A 26403-nucleotide genomic window follows, 5' to 3' on the forward strand; every position below is an offset into this window, starting at 1 on the left:
GCATCTGCAGTTCTTTCCTACACATCCTACAAACCTCTACATGTTTGGAGTGCGGGAGATCCCGGAGAAAACCCACGCAGGACATGGGAGAACACACAAACTCCGTACAAACTGCATCCGTAGTCAGGATCGAACCCGGGGCTGTAGCGCTGTAAGGCAGCAGCTCCACTGCCCCCCATTGTACCAGTCCCATTTACCTGAATTGAAGCCACATCCCTCTAAACCTTTCCTATCCATTTATATGGCCACGTGTCCTTTAAATGCTGTTGGGATCTGCCTCAATTGCCTCCTCTGGCACCACATTCCATGTAGTCACCGCCCTCTGAATGAAAAAGTTTCCCCACTCAAGGTCCTATAATATCTTTCACTTCTCACCTTAAAACTATGCTCTCGAGCTTGATTCTCCGAGCCAATAGGTAAAAGATTAACCTTATCTATTACCTTAACTAAGCAATTCCCCTCATGATTTTAAACCCCACTGTAAGATCACTCCTCGCTTTCTTACATGTAATCCAAGGACTAAATCAGGGTGACCAAAACCAAACACAATTCCCCAGATGTGGCCTCACCAACATTTAGCTTTAGTTCAGAGATACAGCATGGAAACAGGAAACAGGTGGCCATTGAGTCCACACTGACCAGCGAGCCCTGCATATCCTACACGAGGGACAATTTTACATGTACACCAAAGTCAATTAGCTTTCAACCCTGTACACCTTTGGAGTGTAGGAGGCAACCAAAGTTCTCAGAGAAAATCCATGCGGTGATGGAGAGAACGTACAAACTCTGTACAGACAGCACCCGTAGCCAAGATGGAAACTGGGTCCTGTAAATGCTGTAAGGCAGCAACTCTACCACTGCGCCACCGTGCCGTATAGTACAACTGCAACATAACTTCTATATTCAATACCCCGACTGATGAAGGGCAGCATGTGAAAAGCCTTCTTCACCACCCTGTCCACCTGTGAGGCTGCACCCTACTCCCCCATTGTAAACTGGTTCCTCCCTGGGATGCTACTGATACTGAGAACGGCGTTTTGTTTTGGACAGAGTCTGGTGCTGCAGGTTCAGGATTCGATCGCCAGTTCGAACCAGCTGGCCGGTGAGATCGTTTCCTCCATAAAAACGGTCAGGAGCTTCGCGGCCGAGGACCTGGAGTCAGAGCTGTTTGAGAAGAAGCTGCAGGAAACGCACCAGCTGAAGAACAAACGTGACCTGGTCAGAGCCGTCTACCTCCTGTGTCACAGGGTAGGTGTAAAGAACTCGCCCAATTTCCATCTCTCTTTTGGTCTTTCTCTTTCCTTCTCTTGCTTTCTTCTCCATGCTATCTCTTTCTCACCAGCATTTCCCCATCTTTCTCTCTCCCCATCTTTCTCCCCCTCACTTCCTTACCCTTCCTCCCACTTTACCTCCCGCTCTTTACCCCTGCCTTCCCTCTTTTCCTCCTTCCTTCCCTCCCTCCTCCTTATTTACCTCTCCCCATTCCTCCTTCACCCTCACCGTCCCTCTCGCCTTCCCTCCCTCTCCACATCCCTCCCTCTTCCCTTCCCTCCCTCTCCCCTATCGTCCCTCTCATTTCCTTCTCTCTCCTCTTCCTCCCGTTCCCCATCCCTCTCTCTCTCCCTCCATCCCACCTCCCTCCCACTGATACCCTAGCACTCGAAGCTGCTCCCCATTGGCCAGTTCCAACTGCACTGTGTTGCCGCCCTTAGAGCCAGGCCTCGGATCCTTGGCTCGGCCAGGAAGCATCAACAGCTACGGCCACGCCGGCATGTGGGAGGACGGGTGGGGTGGGGGGAGAGCTCGGAGTAAAGACGGGGGATGAGCCATGGGGGAGAGGGTGGGGGGTATCATGGAGGAGTGGGACAGGAGCCAGTGAGGGGAACCAGAGGGGAAGGGGCTAGAGCTGTGGGGTGTTGTGACGGCGATGCGTTTGGGACTCACAGTGGATGGTCTCCTGCACCGTGGTCAGACTCTCTGCTTTCCATTTGGTGACATCTCCGGTGCCGGGCTTGAACGCTTCTGTTCCTTCCGAAAATTGTGTCCAGTTGGAGACCTCCGCCAGCAACCCGCATCGTCCCCCCAGTTCCAGTAAAGACACGATGGCGCAGGAAGGGGCGGACCGTCCCTGGGAGTGACAGGAGAAGCGACCAATCCACACAGCGCTGATTGGCAGGAGAGGAAATCGATCTGTGCACGCACCGTTTTTACAATGTTTGACCATCGCTTACATTTACAATATACTACTGATCGGAATGAAACGTGTTGCACTCGCAGCACAGGGGAACAGTGAGTGAGCTGGCGAAAAACCGTAGCGCTATCACATACCGATTTTGCGCAAATAGAAAAACTGTGGAAACCCAAAGAGCACAAAATCAGTTTTAGATATGAATAGATAGATAGATAGAATATAACATTTACCGCAAAGATATAACATTGAAATCCGGTTAATGGTAGTTCAAATGTCTCCAATGGGGTAAATGGGAGGTCAAGATCGCACTCTAGCTGATGAGAGGATGGTTCAATTGCTCGAGAACAGCTGGGAAGAAACTGTCCCTGAATCTGCAGGCGTGTGTTCCCAAACTTCTGCACCTCTTGCCTGATAGGAGAGGGGAGTGACCGGGGTGAGACTGATCCTTGATTATCCCAAGGCAGTGTGAAGTATAAACGGGGTCAATGGGAAGTCATAATTTTGAAAATCATAATTGTTCCCCCCTGGCAGCTCATTCCAGATACAGACTACCCTCTGAGTGTTCTCTCTTAATTTTTTCCCCTCTCATTTTAAGTCTATGCCCTCTACTTTTGGAATCATTTACTCTGAGAAACATACGGTAAATGTTCACTTTATCCACTCCACACCCCTCATGACCCTGTACATCTCAATAAGGTCACCTCAGGCACCAACGTTCAAAGAATAAAATGCCAGCCTATCCAACCTCTCTCTAGAACTCGTCAAGTGTGTTTTATTGTCATGTGTCCCAAATAGAACAATGAAATTCTTACTTGCTGCAAGACAACAGAATATGTAATCATAATAAATAATATAACAAAAGCCCAGAAAAAAACAAACAATAACAGAATAATAATAATAATAATAATAATAATAATAATCTATTGTAGTTTATAGTTTACAAGATTGTAGTATTTAATAGCCTGATGACTGTAGGGAAGAAGTCAAGGAACAGCCTAGTGAATATCTTCTGCACCCTTTCCAACTTAATGACATCTTTCCCAAACTGGGTAATCAGAAATACACACGTTACTCCAAGTATGATCTCACTAATGACTTGTCCTGTTCCATCATGATATCCTAACTTTTATCCTCAATATCCTTCCCAATGAAGGCAAGTGTGCCAAACGCCTTCTTCACCGCATTGTCCATCTGACTCACCACGTTTTGGTACCGTGCACCTGTACTCCCTGTTCTCTCTGTTCTACAATACTCCCCAGGGCTCGACAATTTACTCTAAGACCTGCCCGGGTTTGATATGCCAAAGGCGCACACCTCACACTTGCCGTAGAGTGATGCAGCATGGAAACAGGCCTTTCAGCCCAACTTGCCCACACCGGCCAACATGTCGCAGCTACTCTAATTCTCCCTGCCCACATTTGGCCAATATCCCACCAAACCTGTCCTTTCCATTATTTAGGTATTTCTTAAATGTTGGGATATTCTCTGCCTCAACTACCTCCTCTGGCATCTCATTCCATACACCCACCGCCCTTTGTGTGAAAAAGTTATCCCTCAGATTCATATTAAATCTTTTCCCCTTCACTTTAGACCTATGTCCTCTGGTCCTCGATTCACCTACTCTGGGCAAGAGACTCTGTGCATCTGTCCGAACTTTTCCTCTCATGAGTTTATACACGTCTCTAAGAATACCCCTCATCGCCCTGCTCTCCAAGGAATAGAGTCCCAGCCTTCCCAACCTCTCCCTGTAGTTTAGACCCTCGAGTTCTGTCAACATCCTCATAAATCTTCTCTGTACCCTTTCCAAATAGTCAAATTTAAATGATGTTTTCCATTCCTAGACCCACCTTCTCAACTGATCTGGATGCTGTAGTGAATGAACATATCTTTCATCACTGTCCTGTACGCCAACAATGTAGGTGTCATCCCCACGTTTACTCACAAATCATTAACTTAGATAACAGTAGTGGGTCCAGCACCGACCCCCGCGGCACTCCACTGATCACGTTTCCAATCAGAAAAACAATCCTCCACAATAACGCTTTGACACAATTTTGAATCCAATTGACCAGTGTCCTTGGATCCTGCGTGATCTAACCTCCCAGACTAGCCTGTCATGTGGAACCTAGCCAGAGGTTGTGCTAAAGTCCATTTAGACAAAGCCCACTGCCCTGCCCTCATCAATCCTCTGTCCCACTCTAGATCAGACAGAAAGTGAAGTGTACGAGCCATTCCTGCTAGCCCCTCCTTTGTGCGTGTGTCGGCAGTGTTACGTGTCTGACCCTGCACTCTCCCTCCTCCTGTGTTTATACAGCTGGCCATGCTCCTGATGCAAGTGGTCATGCTGTACTGTGGGCAGCTGCTGGTGAACGATGGGCAGATGACCAGTGGAAACCTCATCGCCTTCATCCTCTACCAGATGGACTTTGGGATCTATGTGCGGGTATGTTCCCTTCTCGATGACCTTCCGCTCCCGCTGCTCTTCTGGCTGATCCGGGGCGGACGATTGGGATCAACTGGCAGTACCGGTGTTGGGGAAGTTTCTGTGCGTGTGAGTGTATGTGTATGTGTATGTGAGTGTGTGTACGCGAGTGTGGTGCATTCGATACTGGGCAGGGTTCTGTGTGTGTGAGTGTGTGCGTGTGTGTGTGTACGCGAGTGTGGTGCATTCGGTACTGGGCAGGGTTCTGTGTGTGTGTGAGTGTGTGTGTGTACGCGAGTGTGGTGCATTCGGTACTGGGCAGGGTTCTGTGTGTGTGTGTGTATGTGTGTGTATGTGAGTCTACTGCACTCGGTGCTGGGGAGTGTGTGTGTATGAGTGCTTGTACGCGAGTGTGGTGCACTCAATGCTGGGTAGCTCTGTGTGTGCGGGTGTGGGTGTGTGTACACGTGTGAGGTGCACTCGGTGCTGGGGAGAGTTCTGTGCGTGTGTGTGTGCGTACGTGAGTGTATGTGTATGTATGTGTATGTGTGTGTGAGTGTGTGTATGTGAGTGTGATGCATGTTGCTGGGGTGGTTTCTATGTGTGTGTATCATAATCATAAACATTCTTTATTGGCCAAGTATGTTTTGCAACATACAAGGAATTTGATTTGCCATACAGTCATACCTATAAAAAGCAACAATACACAGCAAATACAATTTAACATAAACATCCACCACAGTGACTCCTCCACATTACTCATTGTGATGGAAGGAGAAAAAAAAAGTTCAATGTCTTCCCTTCATTGTTCATCCACAGTTGGGCCTTGAGCCTTCCGTTGACGGGACGATCTTGGCTCCAGTAGCTGGCGGTCGGACCCTCTGCATCGGGGCGAACCAACTCCTGCATCAGGGGGGATCTCAGCTACTCCGCGCCAGGCGATTGGACCCTGGGTCGACATCATTCTCCACCCGAGGCTGCAAGCTCCTCGATGTTGAAATCCGCAGGCCTCGGCTGGAGCATCAAACCCAGGTGTAGATTGGCTATTGCATGGTAGCCAATTATATTGCTTGTTAGTAGTAGCTCCGTCTAGTACGTGCTTTATAATATCAAGAGGTTGCCCACGCTAGCTAGTACATGTAGCAACTCGGAGCTGTAACGTATTGCAGATCCTATGCCGTAAGTGATTTAATAAATATGTGTTCGGGTCACATCATTACACTAGGTAAGGGATCGCAGGCTCTGATGGTAAGTCCACGCCCCGCGGTGGGGCTCAAAGTAAGTCTCAAGCAAGGCCGCCAGCTCCACGATGTTAGGCCGCAGAGCGACCGGAGATACGATCCGGAAAACTATAGTAAGGTAAGAGATTTAAATAAGTTTCCTCCGATCCCCTCCCCCACCCACCACATAAAACAAACCAGAGAACATTAACACATACTTTTAAAACACTAAAAATAACAAAAAAAGACAAAAAGACAGACAGACCGTTGGTGATGCAGCCATCGCTGACGGCTCCACCCGGTGGAGTGTGTGTAAGTGAGTGTGGTGTACTCGGTGCTGGGGAGGTCTGTGTATGTGTGTATGAGTGAGTGTGTGTAAGTGAGTGTGGTCCACTCAGTGCTGGGGCTGTTTGTAAGAGTGAGTGTGTGTATGTGAGAGTGGTGCACTCGGTGCTGGTGAGGTCAGTGTATCTGTGTGTATCTGTGTGTAAGTGAGTGTGGTCCACTCAGTGCTGGGGAGGTCTGTGTGTGTGTGTGTATCTGTGTAAGTGAGTGTGGTCCACTCAGTGCTGGGGGCTGTGTGTATCAGTGAGTGTGTGTAAGTGAGTGTGGTCCACTCAGTGCTGGGGGCTGTGTGTATCAGTGAGTGTGTGTAAGTGAGTGTGGTCCACTCTGTGCTGGGGAGGTCTGTGTGTGTGTGTGATGCCGTATCCCAGTGTCCACCATGATCACCGCGCGCTTTCTCACTGCACAGACTCTGATCCGCATGTATTCGGAAATGACCCATTCTGTGGGAGCAGCGGAGAAAGTATTTGAATACCTCGACCGTGAGCCCAGTGTTCGCACTGACGGGACATTGGTGCCAGAATCTCTGCAGGGTCACCTGGAGTTCAAGGACGTGACTTTCTCTTACCCAACGAAGCCCGACGTCCCAGTTTTACAGGTAATGTCACGATGGTTAATTAGTTTATTTATTGTCACGTGTACCGAGGTATAGTGAAAAAATGGCCTCCATAGTGAAAAGCCTTTGTTGCGCGTTAACAGTCAACAGCAAGACAATACATGATTACATTCGACCCATTTACAGTGTATAGATACATGATGAGGGTACAACGTTTAGTGCAAGGTAAAGCCAGCAAAGTCCTATCCAGGATAGTGAGGGTCACCAAGGAGGTAGATAGTAGTTCAGCGCTGCTCTCTGGTTGTGGTAGGATGATTCAGTCGCCTGACTGGGACTGACTGGGACTAACTCTACAGAACGTTTTTCCTTCCATTATTTATTATGTAAAATAATATGTGTGTTATGATTGTGTTTATAATTTGTTTGGTTGTTTTGTTGTTTGTCTTTTGCACAAAAGTCCGCGAGCATTGCCACTTTCATTTCACTGCATATCTCGTATGTGTATGTGACAAATAAACTTGACTTGACTTGACTTGATAACAGCTGGGAAGAAACTGATCCTGAATCTGGAGGTGTGCGTTTTCACACTTCTATACCTTTTGCCTGATGGGAGAGGGGAGTAGAGAGAGTCGTCAGGGTGAAAGTTGTCCTTGATTATGCTGCTGGCCTTGTCAAGGCAGAGTGAGGTGTACATTGAGTCAATGTAAGGGAGGTTGGTTTGTGTGCTGGTCTGGGCTGATTTCGCTGAAATTTCTTGAGGTCTTGGATGGAGCTGTTCCCAAACCAAGCTGTTATGCATCCTGATAAAATGCTTTCTATTGTGCATTTGTGCATGTTAGTGAAAGTTGTAGGGGACATGCCAAACTTCCTAAACCTTCTAAGGATGTAGAGGCATTGGTGTGCTTTCTTGGTTGGTACTTCAATATAGGTGGTCCAGGAGAAGTTGTTGGTGATATTCACCCCATAGGAATTTGAAGTTTTCAACCATCTCTACTTTGGCGCCATCAATGCAAACTGGTGTTTGTGTGCCGCTTGTGTCCAATGTATAGGTATGTTAAAATACTAACCTTCAGCAGCGCTGCAATTCTGCCACTGGACGTGTGCGCGACTTGGCGCATTTGAGGGGGGGGCGGGGTTAAAACGCGGTTTTCGCCGACCTGGTCCTGGATATATTTTGTTGGAGTGCAAGCTTTTGCTGAAGAATTGTTCCGACGGCCGTTCTGTGTATTTTTTTTTAATTTGCCTGACAAGTTCAGTGCTGGAGTAGTTTAAAAATCAGCTTCGAAAGCCATCAACGCCAACAACGGGGACGGATTTTACATAGGGGAAAGGTAAAAGATAGTCGTTTATTTTTATGTATAAAAGTGTTTCTTAAGATGCCATTAATTCACATTTTGAGTTGCGAAACGGTAATTTTTTCCCCATACGAACCGGCAGTATTTTTCCTGCCGATATGGGGTTTCAATTCACTGCAGCCGTAACGTTCCAATTGATCGCGTTCCGGAAAAAAACACTCGCAAGATTATTTAAATGATCATTAATTTGCAGGTATTAAACACTAAATTCCTTCCATTTGGCCAATAAATTCATGAAAATGAGATTTAAAAATTATGTTATATTGTAAATTCTTGTGTGACTGTCATTTGGACACTAAGGCTATGCTGATGACACCCAGATCTATCTCAGTACCAAGTCCTCTCACCACCCCCCCTCTCTCCCATATCAACCCCTGCCTGTCAGCCATCAAATCTTGGATGCAACTCAACTTCCTTAAATTAAACTGTAACAAAACAGAATTTCACCTCATGGGCTCCAAATCAACACTTACCAAAATTAGCAACCCCACTCTCACTATTAACAACCCCACTCTCCACTGTCTCCACTGTCTGAAGTACTGACACTTTTGAAAAATATAAAAGTGGATAAGTCTCCAGGTCCTGACAGGATATTCCCTAGGACATTGAGGAAAGTTAGTGTAGAAATAGCCGGGGCTATGACAGAAATATTTCAAATGTCATTAGAAACGGGAATAGTCCCCGAGGATTAGCGTACTGCGCATGTTGTTCCATTGTTTAAAAAGGGTTCTAAGAGTAAACCTAGCAATTATAGACCTGTTAGTTTGACTTCAGTGGTGGGCAAATTAATGGAAAAGATACTTAGAGACAATATATATAAGCATCTAGATAAACAGGGTCTGATTAGGAACAGTCAACATGGATTTGTGCCTGGAAGGTCATGTTTGACTAATCTTCTTGAATTTTTTGAAGAGGTTACTAGGGAAATTGACGAGGGTAAAGCAGTGGATGTTGTCTATATGGACTTTAGTAAGGCCTTTGACAAGGTTCCTCATGGAAGGTTGGTTAAGAAGGTTCAACTGTTGGGTATAAATGCAGGAATAGCAAGATGGATTCAACAGTGGCTGAATGGGAGAAGCCAGAGGGTAATGGTGGATGGCTGTTTATCGGGTTGGAGGCAGGTGACTAGTAGGGTGCCTCAGGGATCTGTGTTGGGTCCTTTGTTGTTTGTCATGTACATCAATGATCTGGATGAAGGTGTGGTAAATTGGATTAGTAAGTATGCAGATGATACCAAGATAGGGGGTGTTGTGGATAATGAAGAGGATTTCCAAAGTCTACAGAGTGATTTAGGCCATTTGGAAAAATGGGCTGAAAGATGGCAGATGGAGTTTAATGCTGATAAATGTGAGGTGCTACACCTTGGCAGGACAAATCAAAATAGGACGTACATGGTAAATGGTAGGGAATTGAAGAATACAGTTGAACAGAGGGATCTGGGTATAACCGTGCATAGTTCCTTGAAGGTGGAATCTCATATAGATAGGGTGTTAAAGAAAGCTTTTGGTATGCTAGCCTTTATAAATCAGAGCATTGAGTATGGAAGCTGGGATGTAATGTACAAGGCATTGGTGAGACCAAATCTGGAGTATGGTGTACAATTTTGGTCGCCCAATTATAGGAAGGATGTCAACAAAATAGAGAGAGTACAGAGGAGATTTACTAGAATGTTGCCTGGGTTTCAACAACTAAGTTACAGAGATAGGATGAATAAGTTAGGTCTTTATTCTCTGGAGCGCAGAAGGTTAAGGGGGGACCTGATAGAGGTCTTTAAAATGATGAGAGGGATAGACAGAGTTGATGTGGACAAGCTTTTCCCTTTGAGAATAGGGAAGATTCAAACAAGAGGACATGACTTCAGAATTAAGGGACAGAAGTTTAGGGGTAATATGAGGGGGAACTTCTTTACGCAGAGAGTGGTGGCGGTGTGGAATGAGCTCCCAGTGGAAGCGGTGGAGGCAGGTTCATTGGTATCATTTAAAAATAAATTGGATAGGCATATGGATGAGAAGGGAATGGAAGGTTATGGTATGAGTACAGGCAGGTGGGACTAAGGGGAAAAAAATTTGTTTGGCATGGACTTGTAGGGCCGAGATGGCCTGTTTCCGTGCTGTAAATGTTATATGGTTATATGGTCTCCCCATCTCCACAGGCCCGCAACCTTTGCGTGTTTTTGACTCAATCCTCTCCCTTGAGCCTCACATCCGCAATGTTGTCAAAACATCATTTTTTCACCTCCGCAACATTGCCAAAATCAGACCCTCTCTCACACCCCCCGCTGCTGAAAGACTCATCCATGCCATCATCTCCTCCCGACTGGACTACTGTAACTCTTCTCTTTGGCATTAATTCCAGCAACATCAACCGACTCCAACTGGTCCAGAATGCAGCCGCCCGACTCATTACCCACACCAAATCCTGGCATCACATCACCCCAGTCCTCAAAAACTTCACTGGCTTCCCATTTCCCACCGGATCATCTACAAAATCCTGGTCCTCACCTACAAAGCTCTCCACCACTCTGTCCCCCCCATATTTCACTGACCTCCTCTCCGCCTACCAACCCTCACGGTCCCTCAGAACCATTTCAGCCGGTCTCCTCTCCATTCTGAAATCCAACCTCTGCACTTTTGGAGACAGAGCCTTCTCCAGGGCAGCTCCCAGGCTCTGGAACTCCCTCCCACAATTGATCCGAACTTCTGAGTCCCTCACCATCTTCCAGTCCCTCCTCAAGACCCATCTCTTCAGCTCTGCCTATCCTTAGTCCCATGTCCCCCTCTCCATTTGCATCTCTGTCTTACTGCTCTATTTTGTTTTGTTCTTGACTCACCATATAAGGCGACTTTGAGTCCTTGAAAAGCGCTATACAAATAAAATATATTATTATTATTATTAAGGCTATTTAAAAATGTTACTCTATTTTTAAGAAATTGCTAGATGTCATGTCATGTCATGTCGTCAGTTATTACATGTCATTTGAACCTCAGTGAGGCTCAAACGGAACTCTGTTTCCACATCATACAAACAAAGACAATTTCCTACAGACATACACACAATTCAATTTACAGAAACAATAATCACAGTGAACCTCCTCCTCACTGTGATGGAAGGCAAAACACTGCGATGTTTAGATCTAGTAATTGAATGTTGTAATTAGCTACAATTAGGTAACTAACTAATTATGTGCTTTAATTTTCAAGTTATCTAAGTAAGATTGTTTCTCATTTGTTTCAGAATGCTTCAATGTTTAATATCTGAAAATGTATTTCAGTTCTCTTCATTTTTAAGAAATGTATGGGCTTTTGACTGTCCTCGATCACAGCTTTTGTGTTCAGTCAATGGAAAAGCAATAGGGAACAAGATGCTAATTTCCGAATATTAAAATGGCCATAACTTTTTAAATACTGATAATATGAAAGTGAATTTGGTGTCAAATTAAACTTCTTTTTATGCTTTATCTGATGGGATAAATTACAGACTTGATTTTTAAAATCTCAAAATTTTGTAACATTGCAACAATACACCCAGGGATCAGGTGTGGACAGTAAACACCCCAGTAAGCCCAGGGTTAATGCTGAAGAAAGGACATCTCCACCACAACCAGACCTTTCCACTGTGTAGCACCCTGGAGTTAAACACCTGAAGCTGCTTGAAAAGTCACAAGGGTTTAGTTGTCACATGTACCTGCGTAGAGAAACGTACTGGATAATGAAAGGCTTGGACAAAGTGGATGTGGAGAGGATGCTTCCACTCATGGCAGATTCTAGGACCAGAGGTCATAGCCTCAGAATTAAAGGATATTCCTTTAGGAACGAGGTAAGAAGGAATTACTTCAGTCAGAGGGTGGTGAATCTGTGGAATTCATTGCCACAGGCGGCTGTGGAGGCCGTCAATGGATATTTTTAAAGCAGAGAAGGATTCTTGATTAGTATGGGTGGCAGGGCTTATTGCATGAAGGCAGGAGAATGGGATGAAAAGGGAAAGATAGATCAGGCATGATTGAATGGGGGGTAGACTTGGTGGACCGAATAGCCTCATTCTGTTCCTATCACTAATGAACATGTACCACCAAAGGAACAAGGGCATTCTTACTTGCCGCCGCATTGGTGTTTGTCATCTATACCAATGACAAATCATGTTTTATGTGATACATGTAAGGTGTTGCTTTATGGAAAGTCTAACTAGGGCAGGACCTACACAGTGACTGGTTGGTGCTTTGGGAGCATTGTAGAGCAGAGGGATCTGGAAGTGCAGATACATAGTTCCTTGAAATTGGTGATACGGGTGAGAGAGGATGGGGTCAAGAAGGCTTGCAGCACATTGGCCTTCATCAGTCAGAGTATGAAGTATGGAAGTCGGGAGGTTATGTTACAGTTGTGTAAGACAACTTGGTGTGTTGTGTTCACTTTTGTTCACCCTGGTATAGGAAATATAGTGTTAAGCTGGAATGGGTGCAAAGAATATTGATGAGGATGTTGCCAGGACTCGAGGGCAGAGAAACATAGAAACATAGAAAATAGGGGCAGGAGGATGCCATTCGGCCCTTCGAGCCAGCACCGCCATTCATTGTGATCATCGCTGATCGTCCCCAATCAATAACCCGTGCCAGCCTTCTCCCCATATCCCTTGATTCCACTAGCCTCTAGACCTATATCTAACTATCTCTTAAATCCATCCAGTGATTTGGCCTCCATTGCCCTCTGTGGAAGAAAATAATTCCACAAATTCACAACTCTCTGGGTGAAAAAGTTTTTTCTCAGTCTTAAATGGCCTCCCCTTTATTCTAAGACTGTAGCCCCTGGTTGTGGCTCGCCCAATATTGGGAACATTTTTCCTGCACCTAGCTTGTCCAGACCTTTTGTAATTTTATATGTTTCTGTAAGATCCACCCTCATCCTTCTAAACTCCAGTGAATACAAGCCTAGTCTTTTCAATCTTTCCTCATATGACAGTCCTGCCATGCCAGGGATTAATCTCGTGAACCTACGCTGCACTGCCTCAATCACAAGGATGCCATTTCGCAAATTAGGAGACCAAAACTGTACACAATATTCCAGATGTGATCTCACCAGAGCCCTATACAACTGCAGAAGAACCTCTTTACTCCTATACTGAAATTCTCTTGTTATGAAAGCCAACATTCCATTAGCTTTCTTCACTGCCTGCTGCACCTGCATGACAACTTTCAGTGACCGGTGACAAGGACACCCAGGTCTCGCTGTACCTCCTCCCCCTTACCTAACCTAACCCCATTGAGATAATAATCTGCCCCCTTATTTTTGCCGCCAAAGTGGATAACCTCCCATTTATCTATATTATACTGCATCTGCCACGCATCTGCCCACTCACTCAACCTGTCCAGGTCACCCTGCAACCTCATAACATCCTCTCCACAGTTCACACTGCCACCCAGCTTTGTGTCATCTGCAAACTTGCTATTGTTGCTCCTAATTCCCTCCTCCAAATCATTAATATATATATCGTAAACAGTTGTGGCCCCAACACCGAGCCTTGCGGCACTCCACTCGCCACTGCCTGCCATTCTGAAAAGGACCCGTTCACTGCTACTCATTGCTTCCGGTCTGCCAATCAATTTTCTATCCACATCAACACCCTACCCCCAATACCATGTGCTCTAATTTTAGTCACCAGTCTCCCGTGCGGGACCTTATCAAAGTCTTTCTGAAAGTCTAGATACACTACATCCACTGGCACCCCTTCATCCATTTTACTTGTCACATCCTCAAAAAATTTCAGAAGATGAGTCAAGCATGATTTCCCTTTCATAAATCCATGTTGACTTGGGCTAATCCTTTTACTGCTATCCAAATTCCCCATTATTACCTCTTTAATTATTGACTCCAGTATCTTCCCCACCATCGAATTCAGGCTAACTGGTCTGTAATTCCCTGTTTCTCTCTCGCTCCTTTCGTGAAAAGTGGGATAACATTAGCTAACCTCCAGTCCGCAGGAACTGATCCTGAATCTATAGAACATTGGGCCTGAGTTAAAGGGAGAGGATTAGCGGGTTCGGACTTTATTCCTTGGAGCACCGGAGGATGAGTGGTGATATTATGGAGGCGCGTACAATCATGGGGGGAGTAGGCTAAATACATAATATTTCACCCAGACTCTGGGAATCGAGAACCAGTGGACAGTGGACATAGGTTTAAAGTGAGGGGGGAAAGATTTACTAGGAATGTGAGGTTTAGAAGGATATGGGCCAAGCACAGGCAGGTGACATTCATGTAGGTCGGCATGTTGATCAGCATGGGCATGTTGGGCCGAAGGGCCTGTTTCCACACTGTTTGACTCATGATTCTCTCCTCTCACCATGAGCATAGTCCCTCTTGCGTTAGAAAAATGCGTTAAGGGCCTGTCTCACTTGGACGTAATTTGCGCATCACACAGGTGGCACGCGAGGATTTTGAGAATTCCAAAATCCTGGGCTGCCGCGCGCAACTGTGCGTCACTGCCTACGACACCACGTCTCAGCGCGTCCCATGCGCGCGTAACGCCTCGTGCATCATGACGCTTAAATGGTGTCGCGTAAATGACACCCAAATAACGCCCAAATGGGACAGGCCCTTTAAAGTGCTGGAGTCTCTAAACGGGTCAGGCACGGTCTCTGGATATGTATCGGTGATGTTTCGGGTCTGCACCTTTCCTCAGACTAATTGTAATAGGAGAGAGAAAGCTGGAAGGGAAGTTGGTGGGACAAAGCCTGGTAAATGATAGGTAGATATTGGTGACTGGGAGACGATTGATGGCAGATGGGTGGACACAGGCCAGAGAAGGGAGGAAGATAAAAAACACAAAATGTGAAGCAGAGGGAGAGATATATGTGGAGGGAAATAGAGGGAGTGGGGCAGGGAGGGCAGTGGGATGTTGCAGCTTAGTTACCAAATACTGGTGAATTAAGTACTGTTGGGTTGTAAGCTATCTAAGTGGAACATGAGGTGCTGTTCCTTCGGTTTGTGTGTGGCCTCACTATGGCAATGCAGGAGGCACAGGGCAGAAGGTCAGTGTGAGGATGGAAGAGGGCCATTTCACTGAAGTAACCCAGTTTCACTGAACACTTGCTCCAGGACCACCTAGATCTGCTGGATCTCCCAGCTGCCAGCCATTATAACTCCACTTCCCATTCGCACACTGATCTCTGTGTCCCAGGCCACCTCCAGAGTCCCCAGTCCGGTCCATGGGTCAGGTCCTGGTGAAAGGATGTTGGGAGCGAAGGGGGATGGGGAGAGAAGGTGTGGGGGAGGGATAGAGGGTCATCTATCCTTGGGCACGGGGGCTGCTGGCAACATCGCAGGGAGTGGGGGCTTTGTTCTATTGTTCACTCTACCTCTGTGTTTGCAGGACGTGTCGTTCGAGGTGCGGGCCGGGGAGGTGACGGCCCTGGTGGGACCCTCGGGAGGGGGGAAGACCACCTGCGTCAGCCTCCTGCAACGTTTCTACAAGCCTCAGTCCGGCCACATCCTGCTGGACGGGCGGCACATCAAGGAGTACGAGCACAAGTACTACCACAGCAAGGTCAGGGGGTACGGGGTCAGCACACATGGGGGTTACACTGGGACAGTGAGTGGTCAGGGGGCACAGGGTCAGGACACATGGGGGTTACACTGGGACAGTGGGACAGTGAGTGGTCGGGGGGGGGTCAGAGGGTGTCAAAGGGCAGTGAAGGGGTGGTCAGTGGTCAATGAGGGGTGGGTCAGGACATGAGTGGGGGGTGAATGAACAGTGTCTTGTACCTCTGTGTGATACATGTACACACTGCCATCTTGTGATGTGTAGACATTCAGTGCCCCTGTGTGACACATGTGCGCACTCAGAGCCAACATGTGACGTGTACACAGTGTATCCCCATATGATATGTGTACACACAGTGCCCCCCCCCCACGTGATACATGTACACAGTGTTCCCCCGTGTGATACATGTACACAGTGACCCTGTGTGGCAAGTGTCCACACTCAGTGCCACCCTATGTGTGACACATGTAGTGTGCCTGTGTGACATGTGCAAACTCAGTGCCTTCCTCCATGTGCCATGTGTGAACAGTGTGCCCCCATACGACACGTCTACACTCGATGCCACGCCATGTGTGACACGTGTATAATGTGCGCCCATGTGACACATGTATACTCAGTGCCACCCCTAGGGTGACACATATACAAGGCGTTCCTCCGTGTGACATGTGTACACACTGTGCCCCAGGTGCCATGTGTACATTCAGTGCCACCACATGTGCCACGTTTACACTCGGTGCCACCACCTGTGCCATGTGTACACACTGTGCCCCCATGCTACACGTGTACACTCAGTGCCCCCATGCTACACGTGTACACTCACCCCCATGCTACACGTGTACACCCAGTGCCCCCATGTGACACGTGTACACTCAGTGCCCCCATGTGACACGTGTACACTCAGTGCCCCCATGCTACACGTGTACACTCAGTGCCCCCATGCTACACGTGTACACACTGTGCCCCCATGCTACACGTGTACACACTGTGCCCCCATGCTACACGTGTACACACTGTGCCCCCATGCTACACGTGTACACTCAGTGCCCCCATGCTACACGTGTACACTCAGTGCCCCCATGCTACACGTGTACACTCAGTGCCCCCATGCTACACGTGTACACTCAGTGCCCCCATGCTACACGTGTACACACTGTGCACTCAATGCCATGCTACACGTGTACACTCAGTGCCCCCATGCTACACGTGTACACGTGTACACTCAGTGCCCCCATGCTACACGTGTACACTCAGCGCCCCCATGCTACACGTGTACACTCTGTGCCCCCATACTACACGTGTACACACTGTACGCCCCCCATACTACACGTGTACACACAATGTGCCCCCATGCTACACGTGTACACTCAGCCCCCATGCTACACGTGTACACACTGTGTACACACGTGTACACACGCCCCCATACTACACGTGTACACTCAGCAGCGCCCCCACACTACACGTGTGCTACACTCACACAGCGCCCCCATACTACACGTGTACACACTGTGCCCCCATACTACACGTGTACACTCAGCGCCCCCATACTACACGTGTACACTCAGCGCCCCCATACTACACGTGTACACTCAGCGCCCCCATACTACACGTGTACACTCAGCGCCCCCATACTACACGTGTACACACTGTGCCCCCATGCTACACGTGTACACACTGTGCCCCCATGCTACACGTGTACACTCAGTGCCCCCATGCTACACGTGTACACTCAGTGCCACCCCCGTATGCCACGTGTACACTGTGCCCATGTGGTGCCAGCTCCCTGACGCAGCTGCTGTCTCTTCTCCACAGGTGGCGCTCGTGGGGCAGGAGCCGACACTCTTTGCCCTATCGGTGCAGGACAACATCCGCTACGGGCTGGATCACTGCCCGCAGGCAGACGTGGCAGCTGCTGCCCAGAGTGCCAGCGCACGGGACTTCATCGAGAGGATGGACCAGGGCTTCGACACAGGTACAGTCGCAGCGCTCCAGGTAGAGGGGGCTGGGAGCCCTCCTGACCATGGCACCCTGGCACTGCCCAGTGCCGGCTACAGGGGACCGGCACACAGGGGGCACCACAGTGGCAGGTGGAGTCAGTAATCTAGATCACCGGGATCTGATCACTATACTAGTGTGGGAGGCACTATAGGCTTAGTGTGCGATCGCTGTAGTGATAGTGTGCAGTTCACCAGGGTGTGATCACTATACTAGTGTGGGCATTACTAGGGTGTGATCACTATAGTGCCAGTGTGGGCATTACTAGGGTGTGATCACTATAGTGCCAGTGTGGGCATCACTAGGGTCCTGTGCTCTAGGGATGGTGCCGTCTCTGCTGTGACACAGCAGTTCCATGGTTTGCACGTCGTGTGACCACGAGGTCTGTGGCACGCACACCGTCCACGGCAACACGCTCCTTTTTTTGTCCTTCTTAACAAGGACTTGATTCAGTATTTGCAATTTACAGTGTAGCAGAAGTTACGAAGACTTTCAGTTGTCACTTTACATCAGGCAATCATTATAATACATAGTGCCATCTTTATCTACAATACACTCAACCCCCCGCGGTGACCAGCGTTCATGGATATTTGTACAGGGGCTGCAACCTCTCACACTCCATATACACATGGAACATGGTCTCTTCCTCACCACAGAAGTTACAAGCGGCTGGCAAGTCCCACACTAAGTCAAATATTTATTACACACCACAGCCCTGTGCAACACTCTCCCCCCCCCCAGGTCCCCGATGTAAAGGGGTAGGACACTCATATCCCTTATATATAGACCTCCACTGGGGACCGCGCTCTGTGTGTGTCACCGCTCTCTGTCCATGAGGACACTTGCTGTGTTGCTAGTAACGGCGTCTCCCCGTTGAGCAGATGTGGGCGAGGATGGCGGGCAGATCTCAGCGGGACAGAAGCAGCGGATCGCCATCGCCCGCGCCCTGGTCCGGAAGCCGCGGATTCTGATCCTGGACGAGGCCACCAGCTCCTTGGACACACACACCGAGTTATCGGTGAGCAGTTGCCGCCTGCCCACAGCGCGCTGCGCCGTTACCATGTGCACGTCAATGTGGGCTGAGCTCTGGGGCACGAACGCTCACTATCAGCTCAGTCACGCTGTTGTCTCATCTACTTGCCCCACTCACCCTCACCCACATCTACACATCCACCCCCACCCACCCCGCGCACCCTCACCACTACCCAACCCCCCAGACATCGCCCCCAACCCTTCTCCCGCCCCCACCCCGCTCACCCCCCCCCCCCCCCATTCACCTGCTGCCCACCCACCCACCATTACCCAACCACGGACCGGCCACCAATGAATAGCGGAGTAGACTTGATGGGCAGAATGGCCTAATTCTGCTCCGTCAGTATTAAGATCGTTTTGAATAGGCAGAATGCTGGACTTTACAGGAAGATATTAATGACAACGTAAATAGGTGGAAGCTGGGAGGGTGCATTTTTTATTTTTTTATGTTTATTATACAAATACTATTTTAATCAAAAAATAATAATAAACATACAGATTATGAACACAATCAAAAGTCGTTGTTATTCAGTAAATTCACATCTAACATGGAAGAGTCGTTTAAAGACCAGTTGATCAAACTGTTCACCTGCTTCCCCCCTCCTCCTCTGTCATCCCCCCCCCCCCCCCCCCCCCCCCCCCCCCCACGCTCTTTCCCCCCACCAGCCCCAATCCCGCCTCCCAGTGCGACAGTGTCTACCAGCGGCCGGGGCGATGTGGGCCGGCTCTGGACGGGTGTGGGATTTGCGCGGGCGGGCGGGTGGGCGGGTGGGGTTGGGGTGGCCACGGGTACGGGGCAGGCAGGCTCTGACTAAACTCCGCTTCCCCGCAGATCCAGCGGGCCCTGGCCCGTGAGCCGGTGGCCGCAGTTCTGGTGATCGCCCATCGGCTGAAGACTGTGCAGCGGGCGGACAGGATCGTGGTGTTGGAGGGCGGCCGTGTGGTGGAACGAGGCACTCACACTCAGCTGATGGAGCTCGGCGGCTGCTACTCCCGCCTGGTGCTGCGGCAGTTCACCAACGGAGAGCAGGGAGCGGCCGGGGGAGAGTAGGGGTAGGGACACGGGGAGAGAGAGTGAGGGTGGGGAGAAGGGGGACAATGAGGGAGGAAGAGAATGAGTGGGGTGGGGAAACAAGGAGGGAGAGGGTGAGGAGTTGGATTGGAAGGGAGAGAGTGAAGAGGGAGATGAGGGACATAGACATATACATAGAAAATAGGTGCAGGAGTAGACCATTCGGCCCGTCGAGCCTGCACTGCCATTCAATATGATCATGGCTGATCATCCAACTCAGTATCCTGTACCTGCCATCTCTCCATACCCCCTGATCCCATTTGCCACAAGGGCCACATCTAACTCCATCTTAAATATAGCCAATGAACTGTGGCCTCAACTACATTCTGTGGCAGAGAATTCCAGAGATTCACCACTCTCTGTGTAAAACATGGTTTCCTCATCTCAGTCCTAAAAGATTTTCCCTGATCCTTAAACTGTGACCCCTTGTTCTGGACTTCCCCAACATCGGGAACAATCTTCCTGCGTCTAGCCTGTCCAACCCTTTAAGAATTTTGTAAGTTTCTATAAGATCCCCCCTCAATCTTCATGGAGAGTTTAAGGGAGAAGGAGAGAGATGTTGACAGTGCAGACCGAGGAGAGAGCGAGGGTAGTGAGCCAGCGAGGGGAGTGAGTTAGATGAGGGAGAATGAGGGCGGGGAAGTTAGTGGTTCTTGCAGATAGTGAAGATGGTTGTGAACGATTGGAGCAGGATCCGGTTCGATTGGCCAGGTGGGTTGAGGAATGGTTGATGGAATTTCATACAGAGAAGTGTGAGGTGATGCATTTTAGTACGTCTAACATGGGCAGAACCTACAGAGTATGGTCCGCCTCTGGGTAGTGTTGTAGAGCAGCGGGATCTAGGAGTACAGGTGGGGAATGTGGGGGGGGGGGGGGGGCATGGGGGGGGGATAGGCGAGGGGGAAGATAGTGAGGGTGAGGGGGGGGAGGGGTGGAGCGAAGCGAATGAATGGAGGAGGATAGCGAGGGGAAAGTAGTGGGGTGAGGGTGGTGTAGGGGGTGTGAGTGGGAGAGGGGAGGTGTGGGCGAGTGAATGGGGGGTGTGTGTGGTGAAGTGTGGTGTGTTGGGAAGTGAGGGAGTGTGGGGAGGGGGGGGTGAGTGTGTGTGTGGGGTAGGGAGGGTGGTGAGTGGTGTGTGTGGGTGGTGGTGGTGTGAGTGTGGGGAGGGAGGGTGAGTGAGGTGTGTGTGTGGTGTGAGTGTGGGAGGGAGTGGTGAGTGTGGTGTGGGGTGTGTGGATGTGGGTGGGTGGTGTGTGTGTGTGTGTGTGGTGGTGTGTGGGAGTGTGGGGGAGGGTGGTGGGAGTGTGTGGTGTGTGTGGTGGTGAGTGTGGGGAGGGGGGGGTGGTGAGTGTGGTGGTGAGTGTGGTGTGGTGATGGTGTGGGGTGGTGGTGAGTGTGGGGTGGTGGGAGTGGTGGGGTGGTGCATGTGGGAGGGCCCCAGGTGGTGAGTGTGGTGTGTGAGTGGTGAGTGTGGTGTGGTGTGGGTGGTGAGTGTGTGGTGGTGTGTGTGGGTGGTGTGTGGTGGGGTGCGGGTGTGGTGGTGGTGTGGTGGTGGTGGAGTGTGGGGAGGGAGGGTGGTGGTGTGTGGAACGCAAGTCGAGCCATCTTGTGGGGAGACAGGGGATTGTTGTGCCATGACACGGGACTCTGGGACTGGAACGCGAAAAAAAATCACCGTGGTGTGTGTGTGGTGGTGAGTGTGGGGAGGGAGGGTGGTGAAGTGTGTGGTGTGGTGTGTGGGTGTGGGTGGTGAGTGTGGGGAAGGCCATTCGGGAGGGTGGTGAGTGAGGTGCCTGTGGTGGTGAGTGTGGTGTGGGAGTGGTGGTGAGTGTGGGGAGGGAGGGTGGTGAATGTGGGGAGGGAGGGTGGTGAGTGAGGTGTGTGGGTGATGTGAGAGTGTGGGGAAGGGAGGGGGTGAGTGTTGTGTGTGTGGTGGTGAGTGTGGGGAGGGAGGGGGTGATGGTGCGGGGTGGGAAGGGGGGGGAATTGTGTGGGATGGGTGGGGAAGAGGATGGGGTCGTGCATCCGCCAGTGCAGGGTCTGGGCGCCCCAGTTTTCAGCGCCCAATTCCAGGTTAATTCCACTTCAGTGCATTAAACGAGATTTTCACTTAAACTTGTATCTGGTCTGAGCTCATTTGTAGACTCACATTGACCAGAGGGCGTCTGTCTGTAGGTCTCTCTCCCTCCCTCTTTCTCTTTATACCGAGTGCTGCGATCTGGACGCAGCAAGTCGAGCAGCATCTGTGGGGGAGACTCCGGGGATGGTTTGTGCCATGACACAGGGACTGGGACTGGGAACGCGAAAAAAATCACCGTGTGCTGGAATAACACAGGGATCAGGCAGCATCTGTGGAGAAGGTGGATTGGCGACCTTTCAAGAGACTTATTGAGACTGATTGTGATTGTGGTGGTGGGAGGGAAAGGGGGATGGTGGGGAGCTGGAAGAGGGGAAGGGCTAGACAAAGTCTGGCGAGTGATAGGTGGGGACCGGGGAGACATATTTTGATTCGCAAATGGTTGGATAAATGCCAGATATGAAACATAGAAAATAGGTGCAGGAGGAGGCCATTCGGCCCTTCGAGCCAGCACTGCCATTCATTGTGATCATGGCTGTTCGTCCCCAATCAATAACACGTGCCTAGGTGCTTAGTCTAAATACGCCTTCTCCCTCCCCCTATGAAGAAAAAAGGGTAAGGGTAAGAACATAAATATAAATCGGCATATAAGGACCAGAGATATAGGGACAATTACAGCACGGAAACAGGCCATCTCGGCCCTACAAGTCCATGCCGAACATTTTTTTTGGTCCCCTTAGTCCCACCTGCCTGCACATCGTACCATAACCCTCCATTCCCTTCTGGATCCATAGGAGCTTAATGCCTATCCCAATTTTAGGGACATTTTGAAGGGGATAAATGATACCAAGGGTGAGGTACCTGCCTCCAAAGCTCACTTCCAGTGGGAGGCTCATTCCACAAAAGGAAGTAAACGCCACTATTAGACACTCTCTGCGTAAAGAAATTTCCCCACTCATTGGACCCCTAAAGAACTTTTTGTCCCTTTTGCTTCCAGAATCTTGCTGAAGTCATGTCCTGGATTGTTTGGCTTCCAAACTGGCTCTTCCCATATTCTCAAAGGGAAAAGCTTGGGTCCACATCAACTCGGTAAATCCCTTGATTCCACTGGCCCCTAGAGCTCTGATGGGGGAAATGTGAAGCCAGAGGACTGGATAGAGGTGGTGGGGAGGGAGGGGGGTAGCAAAGGGGATATATGGGTGCGTTGTAATGCAGAGGGTATTAAACCCAAATGGAATACAGGGAAGAGGGGCGTGGAGGGGTGAAGGGAGGGAGGTACATTAGTTACTTAAAATGGGAGAATCTAATGTAAGCTATCTAAGCGTATGGCCTCACTCTGATAATGGAGGAGTCCCAGAACAGAAAGGACAGTGTGAGAAGGGGAAAGTGAGGTAAGATGAGAGCTTCAGCAGACTTGGATAGTCGGAAAGGAGGGGATCAATATTCTGCAGCGTGACTTTAGAGAGCTCGGAAAAATGCTGAAAAGCAGGACCTTCAAGGTTGTTATCTCCGGTTTGCTTCCAGTTCGTCGTGCTGGCGAGAGCAGGAACAGGGAGATACGGGACCTGAATGTGTGGCTGGGGAACTGGTGCACGAGGCAGGGATTTAGATTCTTAGATCACTGGGATATGTTTTGGAGTAAGGGGCAACTGTACAAAAGGGACGGATTGCATCTTAACAGGTGTGGGATCAGCATTCTGGCAGGCAGGTGGTTTTAAACTGAATAATGGGGATGGGGTGTCAAATGGGATAGTCGAGGTCGAGAACTGACTGCAAAAGTTTTTATAGATATGTGAAGAGAATAAGATTAGTTAAAACAAATGTAGGTCTCTTGCAGTCAGAAACAGGTGAGTTGATCATGGGGAACAAGGACATGGCAGACCATTGAATAACTACTTTGGTTCTGTCTTCACTAAGGAAGACATAAATAATCTGCTGGAAATAGCAGGGGACCGGGGGTCAAATCAGATAGAGGAACTGAGTGAAATCCAGTTTAGCCGGGAAGCCGTGTTACGTAAATTGAATTGATTGAAAGCCGATAAATTCCCAGGGCCAGATAGGCTGCATCGCAGAGTACTTAAGGAAGTAGCCCCAGAAATAGTGGATGCATTAGTAATAATTTTCCAAAACTCTTTAGATTCTGGACTAGTTCCTGAGGATTGGAGGGTAGCTAATGTAACCCCACTTATTAAAACGTGAGGGAGAGAGAAAACGGGGAATTACAGTCTAACATCGGTAGTGGGGAAACTGCTAGAGTCAGTTATTAAAGATGGGATAGCAGCACATTTGGAAAGTGGTGAAATCATTGGACAAAGTCAGCATGGATTTATGAAAGGTAAATCATGTCTGACGAATCTTATAGAATTTTTCGAGGATGTAACTAGTAGAGTGTATAAGGGAGAACCAGCGAATGTGTTATATCTGGACTTTCAGAAGGCTTTCGACAAGGTCCAACATAAAAGATTCGTATACACACTTAAAGCACTTGGTATTGGGGTTTCAGTATTGATGTGGATAGAGAACTGGCTGGCAGACAGGAAGCAAAGAGTAGGAGTAAACGGGTCCTTTTCACAATGGCAGACTGTGACTAGTGGGGTACCGCAAAGCTCAGTGCTGGGACCTCAGCTATTTACAATATATATTAATGATTTGGACGAGGGGATTGAATGCAACATCTCCAAGTTTGCGGATGACACGAAGCTGGGGGCAGTGTTAGCTGTGAGGAGGTGGCTAGGTGGCTGCAAGGTGACTTGGATAGGCTGGGTGAGTGGGCAAATGCATGGCAGATGCAGTATAATGTGAGGTTATCCACTTTGGTGGCAAAAACAGGAAAGTAGACTATTATCTGAATGATGGCCGATTAGGAAAAGGGGAGATGCAATGAGACCTGTGTGTCATGGTACACCAGTCATTGAAAATAGTCATGCAGGTGCAGCAGGCAGCGAAGAAAGCGAGTGGTATGTTAGCATTCATGGCTAAAGAATTTGAGTGTAGAAGCATGGAGGTTCTACTGCAGTTGTACAGGGTCTTGGTGAGACCACACCTGGAGTATTGCGTACAGTTTTGGTCTCCTAATCTGAGGAAAGACATTCTTGCCATAGCGGGAGTACAGAGAAGGTTCATCAGACTGATTCCTGGGATGTCAGGACTTTCATATGAAGAAAGACTGGATAGACTCGGTTTGTACTCGCTAGAATTTAGAAGATTGAGGGGGGTTCTTATAGAAACTTACAAAATTCTTAAGGGGTTGGACAGGCTGAATAGGAAGATTGTTCCCGATGTTGGAGCAGTCCAGAACAGGGGGTCACAGTTTAAGGATAAGGGGGAAATCTTTTAGGACCAAGATGAGAAAAACTTTTTTCACACAGAGAGTGGTGAATCTCTGGAATTATCTGCCACAGAAGGTTGTTGAGGCCGTTGGCTATATTTAAGAGGGAGTTAGATGTGGCCCTTGTGGCTAAGGGGATCAGGGGGTATGGAGAGAAGGCAGGAACAGGATACTGAGTTGGATGATCAGCCATGATCATGTTGAATAGCGGTGCAGGCTCGAAGGGCCGAATGGCCTACTCCTGCACCTATTTTCTATGTTTCTATGATAGACCGATGGCAAGAGTAAACGGTCGCCTGCCCAACACTTGGTCTTGACTATGTGAAGGAGTAAACATGGAGAAAACTTGAGGAAACTGGAGGAACAGCATCTCGTGTTGCTTTAGAAACATTACAATCTGTCGGCAATTCTCAAATGTTAGGTTATAGCATAAATATAACTAGAGTGAATGGATTATCGATGGTTGGTACAAACTCGGTGGGCCGAAGGGCCTGTTTCTATGCGGTATCTCGAAAAGTAACTAAATTACAAACAATACCCCATCTTCTCCTTGCTCTCCCTTGTCACACCTGCATTCCCCTCCCCGGCACATTCCACTTTTATTCTTTCCTCGGGCTTCTCAATGCGTTCCTCCTTATCTCACACATTTTGTATTGACATCCCTGAACCACTCACCTGCCAAAACTCCTCACCCCCACCTTTATCGCCAGAATGTATCCTATCCTCATCTCTCTTCCAGCCACCCCGCCCCCCAGTACAACCCCCAGTCCTGACTACAGGTGCTGTTTGTACGGGGGTTGTACGTTCTCCCCGTGATATCTCCAGGTTTTCTCCCGGATATCGGTATCCACCCAGACTCCAAAGATGTGCGGGTTTGTTTGTTAATCGGTTTGGTAAAATTGTAAATTGTCCTTCGTGTGATCGCTGGTCGGTGCGATACTCTAGTCCAAACTTAGTCTCGATGGTTGACCGTGGTTACAATACTCACCGCATGGTATGTGACTGTCAATTCATCTGGCCTTGTAACGCCAGGGGAGTTCCCGGGTTAACCCGGTCCCCAGTGTGGGTCCAGGCAGCGTAGGCTCAGACCGGTAGAGTGTCCAATGTACGGGGTCCAGGCGCTCTGGAGTTTGGCCGGAGTTGGATCCGTTCTGTACAGGTCCGGCCGGGGAAGGGTGGAGCAGCGTAACCTCCCAACGATCAGTCTGGGCTCCGGTCCTGTCACGGGTTAGAGCCGGGACGCTGAACGCGTCCGGGCAGCCAGTTTCGGCTGACCCGCG

General features: G+C 49.0%; 2 protein-coding genes across 5 annotated transcripts in view; one reads left to right on the forward strand and one right to left on the reverse strand.

Annotated features, from left to right (window-relative positions):
- Positions 1 to 19701, forward strand: part of LOC129693359 (antigen peptide transporter 2-like) — a 34957-nt gene extending 15256 nt beyond the window's left edge. For 2 of the 3 annotated variants that reach the window (XM_055630201.1, XM_055630203.1), the window contains exons 5-12: positions 1051 to 1248; positions 4506 to 4634; positions 5433 to 5645; positions 6588 to 6776; positions 15452 to 15625; positions 17432 to 17591; positions 18496 to 18632; positions 19479 to 19701. In XM_055630201.1, the coding sequence (XP_055486176.1) occupies positions 1051 to 1248; positions 4506 to 4634; positions 5433 to 5645; positions 6588 to 6776; positions 15452 to 15625; positions 17432 to 17591; positions 18496 to 18632; positions 19479 to 19697 (1419 nt within the window). In that variant the 3' untranslated portion in view covers positions 19698 to 19701. The remainder of the gene's footprint in view (positions 1 to 1050; positions 1249 to 4505; positions 4635 to 5432; positions 5646 to 6587; positions 6777 to 15451; positions 15626 to 17431; positions 17592 to 18495; positions 18633 to 19478) is intronic. The other variant, XM_055630202.1, reaches the window with a different exon arrangement.
- The window catches only part of LOC129693360 (zinc-binding protein A33-like), a 127837-nt gene that overhangs the window by 72739 nt on the left and 28695 nt on the right, over positions 1 to 26403 (reverse strand). The gene's annotated exons all lie outside the window — the stretch shown is intronic.

Source organism: Leucoraja erinacea, unplaced genomic scaffold (genome assembly GCF_028641065.1).
Source record: "Leucoraja erinacea ecotype New England unplaced genomic scaffold, Leri_hhj_1 Leri_268S, whole genome shotgun sequence".
NCBI lineage: Eukaryota > Metazoa > Chordata > Chondrichthyes > Rajiformes > Rajidae > Leucoraja > Leucoraja erinaceus.